The 15,346-nt window shown below is 40.7% G+C and overlaps 1 protein-coding gene across 2 annotated transcripts in view; it reads left to right on the forward strand.

Moving 5' to 3' along the window:
* The first annotated feature begins 1,180 nt into the window (after positions 1–1,180).
* The window catches only part of LAMA2 (laminin subunit alpha 2), a 519,987-nt gene continuing 505,821 nt past the window's right edge, over positions 1,181–15,346 (forward strand). For both annotated transcript variants that reach the window (XM_080664727.1, XM_080664728.1), the window contains exon 1: positions 1,181–1,675. In XM_080664727.1, coding sequence (XP_080520853.1) covers positions 1,570–1,675 — 106 coding nt within the window. In that variant the 5' untranslated portion in view covers positions 1,181–1,569. The remainder of the gene's footprint in view (positions 1,676–15,346) is intronic.

Below are 15,346 nucleotides of genomic sequence, written 5' to 3' on the forward strand. Positions count from 1 at the left end.
ACTTCAGCAGCATCTTGCCAGTGGTTCTCAATCAATCCTATAATAAATTTCCTTTCAATAAAATAAAGGAGGTATTTTAGATAATTACCTAACTTCAATATAATATTTTTAAAAATCAATATGATGTCTTAAGTATAAATAAAAAAGAAAATAAATCATCTATACAAAACAATTTGTATTTCAATATATAAATACTTGTGCAACATGACTTTAGTAGGTGAAATGAAATAGAAGCCCAAACCTATTCCCAGAGTCACCATTAATGTGACAGAGGGGTATTAATTGTGTCCTGGAGACAATGCCATGGGCAGAGTTGTTATCAGTGATGCAATTTTCTGAAATGATAAACAAAACTTGGTAATGTTAAAAAACAAGTACTAGTATATTATTTCCTTGATGTATACAGTAGATGCATCCTAGAAAGTAAAAACCATGCAAAAATTTTTATGTGCAAAATAGACTTAAATTAGACTTGATGAAATATAATGCATGTTTGTTTGTTTTTTTAATATAAATGAATGCCCAGTGGCCCATTCAGAAGTCCCTGCAGGATAATTTATGGTGTGGAATTGTCCCACCCATTGTGACACAACTAGCACTCTGCCCTCACAGAACACTAATGCCAGTGGTCCTGTCAATCACCGAGTAAAACGAAAAGACAGCCTGCAAGGCTCATAAAAACCAGTAAGGCGCATTTTCAAACACTCTTGTGAATCACAGACATAGCAAACAAACGACCACACAACTAGGAAGGAGTGTCACCTGCACCTAGAGTGGCAAAAGCTGCTTGCAAAAATTATATTGACTAAAGGGAAGAAATCGGGATTGGAAGACATAAAATTTTTAGCATGAAAGCAAACACGTGGAAAGGTCTTTTTATTTTCTTTAAATAACTGGTGATTGAGCTGAACACCTTAATTTTAACCTGTATATTGGTCCTGAGAACTTCAGTGGAGCCAGGGACTCTATTTTGTCCCCCCTTTGCTGCGCGGCCAGCATTCTGCAAAGCAGTACTCCCCTGGCCTGATTTGCAGGGGACCAGGGACTGCTCCCGCCCTCAGGTAAGATGCCATGTGGGCTTTGTCACCTGGACACAGAGTGCCTGCACATGGCTTTGCCAGGCCTTTCCCAGGAGCCACATCTACCCGGCCTCGGTCAAGTTCCTAGCTGTGCAGACTTTCCACAAAGCACGCTTTCCATGCGCAGGGATTTCACAGATCACGAAGTTCTTCCACATCAATGCCTTTCTTTTCCCTAGAAGTTCAGCTAGCAGAGCCAGCAAGGAAGGATCCCTTCTCAGAGGGCAAGATCACTGTAGGAAAGACCTTTTCACCGGGACCCTTTAAGGGCCTGTGCCTGCCCCTCTGCGGGGCGAGGGCGCGCGAGGGGGAGGGTGGGGAGTGTCCTCTTTCTCCCCCACCCTCCGAGCAGGGGCTGGGCCGAAGCCAGTGGGGGCTGTCTCCTCCTCCCCAGCAGCTGCAGCTCACTCGGCTCACACGCCAGGGCAGGGGACCGAGCAGCAGGGACTCCTCAGGCTCCTGAGAAGTGGATCCGCTCGGGGTCACCGCGATGCCAGGAGCCGCCGGGGTCCTTCTGGTCCTGCTGCTCAGCGGGGGCCTCGGGGGCGGCCAGGCGCAGCGGCGGCAGCGGTTGCCACAGGCGCATCCGCAAAAAGGTACAGTCAAGGCACGGGCTGTGGGTTACATCCTTTGTCGGGCCGGGCCAAGGCTCCTCACTGGTCCCAGACAGTTGCTGGCCTGGGACCGCTTTCTCCCTCTGACATGGGGAGTGCGCTTTGGGGCGAGAGGGACGAAGTTTGGAGCAAGTTCACTTTCCACTCCCGGAGTTGGGTAGAGGGGTTTGCCTGCCTCCCCGCGAAGAACATGATGTGCTTTTCATTGTTCGTTTCTAAGAGAACTTGCCAGCACTAGACATCCTGCAAATTGATTCCCAAAATCTCCCCAAGAGGCAAACTTTTAACCAATTGACAAAGTTTCTTCAAGTCAGACTCCTTCCCTGCAGAGTTTCTCAAGCAGTGGCTCATCTTGGAACTTTGTGGAAGGCAGCTGATATATACACACTTTTAAGGGACTTTGTAACAATTTGAACAGGGCTTGTAAAGTAGTGAAGTACATGGATTTTTTTCTTTAATGGCAATGGCGTCTCAGCCTCCTATTTTCTTTACCCACATCCTATCTCAGGTAACTTATTATATAGTGGAATTTCTCCTTGCTTAAAATACAGACAAGACTGCTGTGTCACCCTATTTTAATTAAGACCACAATGGCCAGACATATGCTTCAGGGGACTTTGGAAAACAGTTGTATTTTAATGCAACTCAAACTATTCTCTTCAGAGAGCCTTAATGTTTATAATGCATATCATTTCTGAAACTCTGGGAAGACTTTGAAGAGTTACTTTATGATCATGAATTTTAAAAGAAGCACATATGCAGTATTTTAAAACATAATTTATAGTACATTATTTCAGCAAACATTTCTGTAAGTTGGAAACTATGCATCAAAGTAAAATAATTAAGAAAAATTTAAGGTTTGGTCTCAGATATGAAAATATTTACCCAGATGTACAAAAGCTGGAGGTTAGCAGCTTTTGAAAATTTTGATGAGGCTGAACCTGCCAAATGTTTGAAATATACTGTTTCCTCTTTTAGTTAACTGTAATAAAGATATGCTAGTAGTTCTGATAGTTTTTCCTCTGATAATATAATAGTGTTTCTAGCAGTGCTATTTTATTCAAAAAGGAATGAAAAATACCCTATGCTCCTTGCTACAATAATAACTCCTTGATTAAGATGCCGAGAATAAAAATGACCTAAGTTCACTATATGATTTTTTCTTCTTCTTCTATTTTTGCATTTCCTTCTCTGAGAGGTAAAATGAGGTCAGTGTGGCTTAATTAATAGAATGCACGAGACAGTGATTTTGAGAATATCTCTGACAATGATTTATAAACATATGACTTTTAAGTATTATCTTGCTCAGTTATATGATATATTTTAATAACAGACAATACTTAATATTGTTAGGCAGCTGGGAGTGAAGAGAGGCCAGGAGTACCAATCGTTCTGTTTACTGCAGTGGGGCAGAAGCGCAAAGCACGCAGAGTAGGGACCAAGTGGGTTCATGAGGATTTTCCCTAACTTGTCCCTCTCCCCTTTCTCTCTTATTTTCTACCCCCTATTTTCCCCTCCCCACGTCTCCTCTCCCCCTTCCTCATCCCTTTCATTCTTCTTTCCTTTCTTCTTTCCTCCCCCCCTCCCTCCCTCCCTCCCTCTCTCCCTCCTTCTTCTCCCCTTCTTCCCTCCATTCCTCTTTACCCCTCCCTCCCACCTCTCTCTCTCTTTCTCTCTCTGTCATCAGACAAAATTAACTGTGATTTCTATGGTCTGGGTACAGGTTGAGGTGGATACAGAGGGAGCATTTATAATGCCATTCTGTTCAGAGAAAACTTGGACACTATACCTAAGAGATTCTATGCAAAATAACTATAGTATTGAGTGTACTAGGGACTGTTATATTCTACATTCTAGAATATGTTGTGTATTTTATAGCTCCTTTATAGTATTTTCAGGATTCATTCAAGGATAAATGCTTAAAATCTGCTAATATTAAAATATGTAAAATTTGTTTCATAATATCTTAAATTTGTATCATGCTTCATGATGTAAAAATGCCTTACATACATGAGCTTATTTAACCTTCAGCTATAGTTATTCCTACTGAACAAACCTGAGTCTTAGAGGAGCTGTGACTTAAGTTGATGCAGTTGACAATAAGCTAATTTTTAACAACTGAAGTAATTTAGTTTAGTTTATGCTAAAATTCTCTTTTTATAGTACCAAGATTTCTTTCCATTTATTTTTTGAGGCCTGTATCCTTTCCAATGTCGGCAAACTCATTAGTCAACAGAGCCAAATATCAACAGTACAACGATTGAAATTTCTTTTGAGAGCCAAATTTTTTAAACTTAAACTTCTTCTAACGCCACTTCTTCAAAATAGACTTGCCCACGCTGTGGTATTTTGTGGAAGAGCCACACTCAAGGGGCCAAAGAGCCGCATGTAGCTCGCAAGCCGCAGTTTGCCGACCACTGTTATAGGCTAAATCAAGCTCTCAGTAAAAATCACTGGATGTGAGTTCAATACAAGTATTTTCTTGGTTATCTGACCTTCCTGGCCAAGCACTAATTATTTAGAATGAGTTCTGGTTCCTCTTTTAGTACAGTGCCAATTTATTAAGAATGTTGACATAAAGTAATCATTTTTAAATGTTGAATTGAGTTAGAACCTTAACCAGATATTTTATTTGTTTTTTAAATCTTGTGTAGTTTCTATAGTATGCAGAATTGTAGTATGAATAACATTGATTCAAAAAGAATGATATTCCAAAGCAACTCTTTAACTAGGTTTAAGATTGACAAAATAGGAGAATGATAATCAAAGTGGTTTTGGAATTCAGTAAGGCCATACATATAATCATTCCCTGACATGCTTGTGAATGGTATGTGGAAATGGCAATGTGATGGTAGGTAAATCACAACTGATTACAAGTAGCTACCAAAGAATATTGCAGAGTGGATCAAGGTTAATCTGGTAAGAAGTCTCTAGAAGTGTGAGAGAGGTTTCCTTATGTTCATTTGACTCGGTAATGGCTTGATGGAAAGCATAAAATCCAAGTTTAGCAGAACTGCAGGTGGTCCAAAATTGATTTGGTAGCTAAGCTGGCAAAAATAGATTCAGGAACTTCAAAGGACTCTGTAGCATCGACAATGAACGGCACATACTGAAGTTGGTTTTATTATTTGTATCTAGATGTTAAATAATTTCATATGCCCTATTCTAGAAATTCGTTGTTTCCTTTATATAAGTATATTAGGGGCCCCGTGCATGAATTCATGCACCTTGAAAGGAACTGTGGGCCGCGAGGCTGCGGTGGGCACAGGGGCGGGTCTCAGCCCATCCTCCGTGCCCCCACTGGCAGCCCTGCTCCCGCCACCACCGCTCCCATGCGCTGACGGCACAGAGTGATTGGGGCCTGCACCAGCAGTGGGTGTGAGCGGGGCCGGCGCCATCAGCAGGTGCAAGTGGAGGCTGCTGCCCTGATCGCCCCTCAGGAGCAGAGGGAGGTGGAGAAGCCCTCAGGGGTGATCGGGCCGGTGCCAGGCACCGGCAGTAGGTGCAAGCGGCGGCTCCGGTGTTGGCAGCGGGTGCGAGCAGGGCTGGCGCTGGCACAGGTGCAAGTGCCGGGCGGGACCGTAGTGAGCAGGAGCAAAGACTTTTCAGTAACCACCAGAGGCTCGCCCTGATGACAGCGACCAGCGCCCCGCCTTGGTCTGGCGCCCCCACTCACCTGCTTCACCATCCCTCTGCAGCTGACGCTTGCCATGTTCCACGCATGCCCCCTGGCATAGTAACTTGTTGTTTGGTTGTTGTGTTGTTCGGTCTATTTGCATATTAGGGTTTTATATACATATAGATAGGAATGACACAAAGACAGGAATAGGAAAGACAAGTCTGAATTGCAATAAGTTCAATGTGAATAGATAGTGTGACTTGGTGAAATGTTAACTGACTTACTTTTATTAAAACTCATAGAAGCAGATGGGTCTGGTTGTTAAAACACAAGTGCTTCATTGACAAATGGATGTAAATTCAAAGGAGGTGGAGTACACTTAGTTAGGGGTCTGAAAATATTGTTGTAGGCGGGTTATTCCAAGAAGAGTCTGTGAGTTTAGAGAAAGACTTAGGAAATCATAACAGATATTCTCAGAGTTTTGTAAAGATTGTTGTATGGAAAAGAGGCTAAATGCCTTTCCTAAGCCTGAACTCAGGTAGAAGTATATGGCTGAGAGGAATGTCTGAGTTCAATAAATGGGGGGAAACATGCTCCCTCTCCCCATCCTGAGCTGTTCAGCAATAGCTGGGTTGAGTTGGAGCACCTAGCTTCTGGAAGTGTTCATACAGTGAGTAGAGATACAGGGGTGATTTGGTGAAATGCCTCCACAGAGAAGTTAGAACTCGTCAAGTCTCCAGTCTTTTTCCAAGTCCAATATTCTAGGATTGCATTCTATTATTTTTTGGAGTTCAAACTTGCATTTAAACTTCTGAATTCTTAAAAATGTCAAGAAAATATTAAATGTATATGTGTGTTTTTAGATGCCTTTTGGGATTTAAAATAAAGACATATTTGAGACAATCTTCACATATTTTTGGCACACATGTTTAAAATTTAATGTGGAATTTCCACTTCACCATCAATTGCAGTTCTAAAACATCCTGTGCTATAAAATGAAAAAACACTTTATAAATTACCTGAGAACATTTCAGGGGATTTATTGTAGCTGTAAACCTGAAATGAAATTTTTGGGGTGTCATCTTTTGCTTCATGTGTAACTTGTCAGCTTGTTCACTACACACTGATATAATAGTTTAGTAAAAATTATTCATAACATATAAATGTATGGCTGAGGATAAAAACTTTCAACATTGACTAAAATGTTATAGGTGTGGTAGAACTTTTTAAATGACATATTTTATATTATAATATTTATTCTTACACAATGTATACAAATTGCTGCTATATCTTATTTCTAGAACTTTTCTATGCTAGGATTTCATGCTAAGTAATGAACTCAAGAGTTGTTAGGGATTATGTACATGTTCTACCAATTATTCTGTAATTCACTTCAGTTGCCACAGCTCCTAAAATATGGGATAATTGTCACCTTCACTAATAACTACAATGTTTACCTCCTTTATATATAATTATGTAAAAACTCAAATAGGTATCCCAAGAGTTATTCCTAGGTATTGTGCTATAAGAGGGCATGAGTCTATATTTTATAGGAGGGATTTAGTTAAATAGGAAGAATTTCTGAAGTAGTAGGATTTGTAATTCTTATAACTTTCAACTATATTGCAAAGGTATTACTCAAAAAAGTTTACTTTTTGCTAGATTTTACTTTACAGTATTTTCTCAGTCTCTATTTATATAAAGCAGATAATTGTCACTTTTTTTACTCATACATTTATTAAATACTGATTATTCATTGACAATGACTAATGTGCTAGACATTTCTACTTGGACCTCAAAGACTAAATCATTGTGCTTTCTTTCAATTCAAATAGATTTGGCAGTGAACTATAAGAAAAAATTCACTTGAACTTTATATAATATCTCACATCGCCTTTCATAATCTGCTTTACAGTTATGGGGTCACAATTTTAGACCACAGTGGAAGAGGAGGAATTGGAACCTAGTGGGCTCCAGAATAGGGAAAATTAACTTTAACCTAGCCTATACATACATGGCATGATCAATGGGGTGGCTAGCTGTCTAAATTACACAGTCCAAAGGATGCATGGAATGTAAGGTTGTTTCTAGTCAACATAATTCTCCAGTAGGATTGTACCATGTGGGTGCAGCATGGCTGGAAGAGTTTCCAAGCAGGGTAATCCTGTCTAATGAAGAGGGAATATGCTAATTGACCATCACTCTGTCACAAAGATGGCTGCACGCACAGCTGAGGCCAAGTTCCCATAAGGAGCCTTAATGAGCAATCAGTAGGGACCTGAGGCTATGCCCTCCCCCGCCCCCTCGGGGCTTGACAGGGGACCTCAGGCCACACCCCCGCCCTGGAGTCAGGCTGGGGAACCTCAGGCCGCGCCCCCCGCCCCAATGCCAGGCCAGAGGACCTGAGGCCATGCCCCCGCCCAGTGGGGCTTGACGGGGGACCTCAAGGTGTGCTTCTTGTCCTGATGCTGGGCTAGGGGACCTCAGGCTGCTCCCCCCCGCCCCAGTGCCAGGCCAGCGGACCTCAGGCCGCACCCCCCACCAGGTGGGGCTTGACAGGGGACTTCAGGCCATGCCCCCCACCCTGGTGCCAGGCCGGGGGACCTCAGACCGCACCCCCTGCCCAGCGGGGCTTGACAGGGGACCTCAGGCCACACCACCCACCCAGCAGGGCTTGATGGGGGACCTCAAGGTGCACCCCCAGTGCTGGGTTGGCGGAACTCAGGCTGCGCCCCCCTCCTGGTGCTGGGCTGGGGGACCTGAGGCTGCACCCCCCCTCCTGGTGGGGCTTGACGGGGGACCTCAGGCCATGCCCCCCACTTTGGTGTGGGCTGGGGAAGCTCAGGCCACGCCCCCTGTCCTGGCGCCAGGCCAGGGGACCTGAGGCTATGTCCCCTGCCTGGCAGGGCTTAACAAGGGTGGGACTGGCCAGGTCTGGATCTAGCCCAATGTGGGCGGGGGCTGGCCAGGTCTGGGTCTCATGCGATTTTGAGGTGCATGTGGGTGGGCAGGGACTTGAATCTGGGTCCTGTGGTGTGCCCCAGACTCTGACAGGAGGAAGATTTTCATATACATTTTACTAATTTTCTTTCATCTCTGACACTTCTATTATAGAGAAAGGGCAAATAGCAATATTAAATTATTTCCTCTAATTAATGCCCTTTTAATGTGCATGAATTTCGTACACCGGGTCACTAGTAATAATAATAATAATAACAACAACAACAACAACAACAATAATAATAATAATGAATGGCAACTCCAGGTCATCTGTATGGTTTGCAATAGGTCCTTATTTAGCAGCTGGAGATTGTGAAAAAAATGAGAAAGAAAGTGTTGTCAGTGCCCAAATTATTTAGCTTGTAAAACAGAAGATTGAGGTTTAGGATTTGTGTACAATCACAACTTTAAACTGCGTAGTTAAGCAGCAACTTAGGTAGAAGCCCAGTTGTAGTGAATGAGAAGACAAAGTAGAGGTTAGAGAAAGACAGAACTCAATTGGTTCTCAAGACTCATTCCAGTCTCAGTATATACCAGGCAGACAGAAAGGATGCTAATTCTGGGCTGAACCAATTAGTAAGACTCAGTTCAAAGGTCAGAATTTGCGCAGGAAATTGGTGGGGTTGGGCCTGTGTGTACTGAAATGTGGTTAATGGATGAATGTGTTCAGTGAGTAAAACAGAACAAAGAAATCCCTGCTCTTGTGGAGTTTATATTCTAGTTAAGGAGACATAAAATACGATGGCTCTATAATGAATCAGTAATGTAACAAATATCTATATTCCATAGAATGTAGTGGGCCATGAGATTCCTGGACAATCAAGAATAGCAGGAATGAAGAGTCAGGAGTTCTAAGAGTGGAGGGAGGTTGGCTGCTATTTTCAATAGCGTGATAAAGGTTGACCTCATTGAGAAGGTCACATTTGAGCAAACACTTGAAGGTGATGTGGGAGTGATTCACACAGATAGCAGGTGGAAGATAAGTACTCTCACATGGAGAACAGGCTTATACAGGTCTAAGGCTGACACAAAGTAAGAAGGTCAGAGAAATAATAGGAGAACGGGAAGAGCTGGGTCTTTGTAAAGATTTTGCCTTTCAGTCTGAGGGAGATGGGTGGTATTGGAGAGTGTTGAGCAGAGTTAATGAATGAATAAAATACTATTTAATATTTTTCAAGCAAACTCTAATCCATTGGACTAGACCAGTGGTCGGCAAACTCATTAGTCAACAGAGCCAAATATCAACAATACAACGATTGAAATTTCTTTTGAGAGCCAAATTTTTTAAACTTCTTCTAATGCCACTTCAAAATAGACTCGCCCAGGCTGTGGTATTTTGTGGAAGAGCCACACTCAAGGGGCCAAAGAGCCACATGTGGCTCGCGAGCCGCAGTTTGCTGACCACGGGACTAGACCAATAGACCAAATGTAGGGTTATTTTAGATTTATCACCTGGCCCAAACCTCCCATTCATAGAGCATATTTCAGTAATTGCATTCCAGAGTATTCTACCTCAACTATCTTATCATTGGAAAGCTCAGTTGCATCTTTGTAAAACCTTCTTTTTCTTTCTTTTTACTTTTTTTAAATTTACTTTTGGTATCTCAATTATATTCCACAAATAAAAGATCATCAATACCTGAAAACAACTCAGGGAACTGCTACATATCCTTTTATATTTCCCCACTAGAGGCCTGGTGCATGAAATTTTTGCATGGGGGAGGGGGGTGTCCCTCAGCCCAGCCTGTACCCTCTCCAATCTGGGACCCCTCAAGGGATGTCCAACTGCTCGTTTAGGCCCAATCCAGGTAGGACATCCCTCTCACAATACAGGACTGCTGGCTCCCAACTGCTCGCCTGCCTGCCTTCCTGATTGCCCCTAACTGCTTCTGCCTGCCAGCCTGATCACCCCCTAACCACTCCCCTGCCAGCCTGATTGATGCCTAACTGCTCCCTGCCAGCCTGTTTGCCCCTAACTGGCCTCCCCTGCAGGCCTGGTACCCCCCAACTGCTTTCCCCTGCAGGCCTGCTCACCCCTAACTGCCCTTCCCTGCAGGCCTGGTACCCCCCAACTGCTCTCTCCTGCAGGCCTGGGTCTCCTCCAACTGCCCTTCCCTGCAGGCTTGGTCACCCCCAACTTCCCGCCTCTGCCAGCCTGGTCACCCCTAACTGCCCTCCCCTGCAGGCTTGATCGCCCCCAACTGCCCTCCCTTGCAGGCCTGGTTCCTCCCAACTGCCCTCCCCTGCAGGCTTGATTGCCCTCATCTGCCCTCTCTTGCAGGCCTGGTCCCTCCCAACTGCCCTCCCCTGCAGGCTTGATTGCCCCCAACTGCCCTCCCTTGCAGACCTGGTCCCTCCCAACTGCCCTCCCCTGCTGGCCATCTTGTCATAGCCATCTTGTATCCACAAGGGGGCAGCCATCTTTGACCACATGGGGGCAGCCATCTTGTGTGTTGGAGTGATGGTCAATTTGCATGTTACTCTTTTATTAGATAGGATTGTTCTTAGGAAAATGCCATAGGTTTCTTTGAGAATTAAAACAAATGTGCACATTAAAACAAAAATAAATTATTCATAATCCCATATGAATATGTGTGTTTGTTGGTATTCTCTTTCTTATTGTTCATTTCATTAGAGCTAAAGTTTAGATACTGTGTTGAAAATGACACAATGATGCATTAATCTGATTACTTCTTTTATGAAACAAACTTTGAAAGGTTACCTATTTTTACAATCAGAACTTAATCTGTGCTTTGTTTCAATTTTTATCACTTCTTTAAAGATAACTGTAAGTCTTTCAGTAAACTTTGGAGTAAGGTAATAAAATTTTGGCCTGGCTAAATTCCATTATTTAAAAAAAAATTAGGTGAAGATCATTGCATAGCGTCTCTCTCTCTCTCTCCTGGCATATACAGTGTGCACACTAAATAATGAATGATAGAATAACAGAAAGAGAGTTAACTTTTAGGAAAACACACATACTTTTTTTTTAAGTGTTGAAAATTATGGACAAAGTTAAGAGCATGATGCTATCCAACACAGGCAGTTAAAATCTCTGCTCATGTACAAAAAAAGGAAACCAAAGATAGAATTAGCCAGGACCCGAAGAAAAGGTGTAAGATCTTGGAATGCTAAAACATGATGTTGCCACTAAATGTTTCAGTGTAAGTGATGTTCCAGGAGACCACCAGCTGTCATTAAAATATATCATAGAAGCCAATGTTCAAGACTCCCCACCGGTTTCCTTCCTCATGCCTCCATACTTTTCAAGCTTATAATGTGGAAAGGATTCCCACTTTACTGTTTCCAAATCTGTTTTCACTCACTTTTTGTGAAGACAGTTCCCTCCCTCCGTGTCTTTATTAAGTTGTTTGAGCCATCACAAAACTTTCCTCTTTCCTTGGCACACCCTACATTTGCACACCATACCGCCTCTTCTTCTTTTAAAATAGAGTAAGAAGCTCATTTCCTCCATGTGTTCAGTGATGAACCCTAAATCTGATCATGTGTGTCCCCTCAGCCCCTTAGATCATAATGTTGAGTGTAAGTCTTCATCATATCATGTTCTTGATTTTTTTTTCTTATTTTTCTTCCTGGATTTATGCCTTTATATGTTGAGAGTGTGGGAGAGGTGGTATTTGTGCTGAAATTATTTTTATTTTTTAAATAACAATTGAAGCACCAAGTGATGGAATTCTGTGGGAAATTAAGAGGTCATTGCAACATTTTCAATTGGGAATTTATTTAAAGGGAATAGAAACATGGAGTGACACTTTAATTCTTATTTCCTTGGTGGGTATTCTTCATAGATAGAAAAGTAAAGTGATTGAAAAGACAATATGAACCAAACAATAAAGAAACTTTGCATTCAACTATGGAGCTATTAGCATACTAGCAAATTAAATATTTCAAGTTAAATATTCTACTAAAACTGGGAGTTAATATCAAAACTTAAAAATTCTGTTTACTGATTAGCTAATATAACTTTTAGATAGAGTCTATAAACTAAATGTCTAAATTTAAGTTACTACATAACTTGGTTATCTTGATTTCCATGGAGAGAGAAAATCAAATCCTGTCTGATAGTCTAAATTACAGCCTCTTTTTTTCACCATGCTGCTATCATATGTTTTACATTTGTGTAACATCTGGCATCTAGGAAGTTTTATTGCCTTCACCACCATTCTATTCATCTGTGGAAAGCTTTTTTTTTTTTTTTTTTTTGCATGAAGTTGTACAAGATACTCCTGTATTTGGAGTAAGGGGTATCCCCTGAGTGGCTTAGCTTGATAAAAATAGGAAGTGATAAAATAGAATCCCAGGTTGTCTAAACCCAGACATGCATTCTAGTTCTACATAAATTCTCTCTAATATGGAAAGTAGCAATTTTTCTTTAGAAAAGGAGAAAGCTAATATGAAAATCACAGTATTATAACAATATTTAGGGATGGTAGGGTTATGATAGTTGAAATTTGAATCTGTAGGTGATGTAACATGGTTTTTGATTTAGTAAAAAAATGATGATTTCTCATGTTCTCCGGAGGGAAACGTCCATTTTTGTGTGTGTGTGTGTGTGTGTGTGGTTCAGTTAATTCTTACTTCTTTCTCCACTTAATTGAAGTGTTTACTTAATTTTCTATTCTACTCATAAATATGACCAGACACAACTTAGAATTTGCATGCTGTGTTGTTTTATATTAATAGCACATCTATTTTCAATCTTTTACTTAGATTTTATATGCTTTTATATATTAGGGACTAAAAATGGAATTTATTACAATCCAGTTATTCAAGTGTTGCTGTTAAAATCTAATGTTATTTTGAATGCTCCCTTTGAGGAATCTGGGAGACGTACAATGAAATCATCGTTTCACCAAAATTTCTTTCTAATAAGACATTCACCATTACTGGAATTATATTTTGTGCATTACATTCCATTGATGTAATTTAAAACTTCCATTATATTTCACTATAAATGGAATTTCATTATATCTGACTCCATTCAAAGTGGGTTACAGTATTGTTGACATTTACAGATCTTAGTGTCTTGGCACACTCTGCATTATAATGCATTATGTGTGCCTTTAATTCTATTCTAGAGAAAGTACTATTGATTTACATAGCTGTATAGAAGAGTTTTGTTAAACTCCATTGCTTGATTTCATGGTGGCTTTTTTCCCTCTCTGATATCATTTGAAAATATGTCTCAATGTATTTTATCCAATAGTTATTGGATAAAAATGAGAGAAAACTTATGGATTATATATGTTTTTGTGAGTTTTCTCTATGTCTTTATAAAGCTTTTGTGGATCTTAAGCTGTAATTGTAGCTTTCTCTTACAACTGTCTTTTATTCTATACTTTATTGTGAAGCTCTTGTAGAAAATTATTTCAAATAGTGCTTAGGACACCTTTCTCTTTTAAAGAGTGAAATTAATGGGACTACATCAAACTAGAAAACTTCTGCACAGCAAAACCAAAGTGGACATACAGATAGACAGATAACCAATAGACATATGAAAAAATGCTCAATGTCACTAATCATCAGAGAGATGTAAATTAAAACCACAATGAGATATCACCTCATACCTTCCAGAAAGCCTACTGTCAATAAATTAACAAACAAGTGCTGGCAAGGATGTGGAGAAAAGGCAACCCTGGTGCATTGTTGGTGGGAACGCAGATTGGTGCAGCCACTATGAAAAACAGGGTGGAGCTTCCTCAAAATATTTAAAATGAAACTGCCTTTTGACTCAGCAATCCCACACCTGGAAATATATCCTAAGATCCTGAAACACCAATTAGAAAGAATGTATGCACCCATATGTTCATAGCAGCATTATTTACAATAGCCAAAATCTGGAGACAGCCCAAGTGCCCATCAGTAGCTGGATAAAATAGATTGGTACATTTATACAATGGAATACTACATGGCCATAAAAAAGAAGGAGCTCTTACCTTTTGGGACAGCCTGGATGGACCTGGTGATTATTATGCTAAGTGAAATAAGCCAGTCAGAGAAAGACATATACCATATGATGTCACTTACATGGGGAATCTAATGTACAAAATAAACTGACAAACAAGATAGAAAAAGAGGCATGGATACATGGAATAGGCTGACAACTGTTAGAGGGCAGGCATGTAGGGAGGACTGGATGAAAGAAGTCAAGAGATTAACAAAAGAATATGTATGCCTAAAGCCCGTATACACAGACAACAGTGTGGTGATGGCCAGAGGGATGGGGGTTGGGGACATCTGTAATAGTGTCAACAATAAAAATAAAGTTTAAAAAAGAAAAAAGAGAGAAATGCCCTTCACAGCAGTTTTAATAAGCATTTTTAATTCAACAATAAAGTAATTTGGAGCATAATTTTTTGTTTGTTTCTATATCCCAAGATAAGAGTATCTGGAGGCTAGATTTCCTGCTAAGTTCCTTAGCATTATTGCCAGGTCAGAACCGAGGCATAGTAACATGAAACATGTTGTTCAGCATCTGGAAGGCAGAATACAATAAGCATTGTTAATTTAGTTGAAGAAAAAGACAGCTGTGTAAGATTAGCTTTCTTGTGTGTGTGTGTGTGGGAGTTAATAGAATAATGTCTCTTTCCAAAGATGTGTATGTTTTTCTTTTGCTTATATGCAAATTTTAATTAATGAAGGAATTCATCAGCTAAATGAAACAATAAATTGTTTTATAGTTTAGTTGGAAATTGGTTGACAAGTTGTCTTCTGAGTAATGATATAAAGTTCTAGAAACCACATAACTTCCAAAATCTCTCTAGCCCAGCGATTTTCAACCTGTGTGCTATGACACACTGGTGTGCCACAGAATTTCTAAAGCGTGCAATATCTGACTATTTAATCAGGGGCACTGACCTCTTTTCCTTTAGATTTTTAAGCAAAAAAAAAAGGCAACAGCCAACACAACAATAGCAGTCTGGTGTGAATGAATCAAAATTCAACCTTGTTATTGTCAGATCGGCAAAATATAGCATATAATTGTTGTTGTGCCGCAAAATTTTAGTTATCTA

This window comes from Plecotus auritus (assembly GCF_963455305.1).
Source record: "Plecotus auritus genome assembly, chromosome: 4".
NCBI classification, from domain to species: Eukaryota; Metazoa; Chordata; class Mammalia; order Chiroptera; family Vespertilionidae; genus Plecotus; species Plecotus auritus.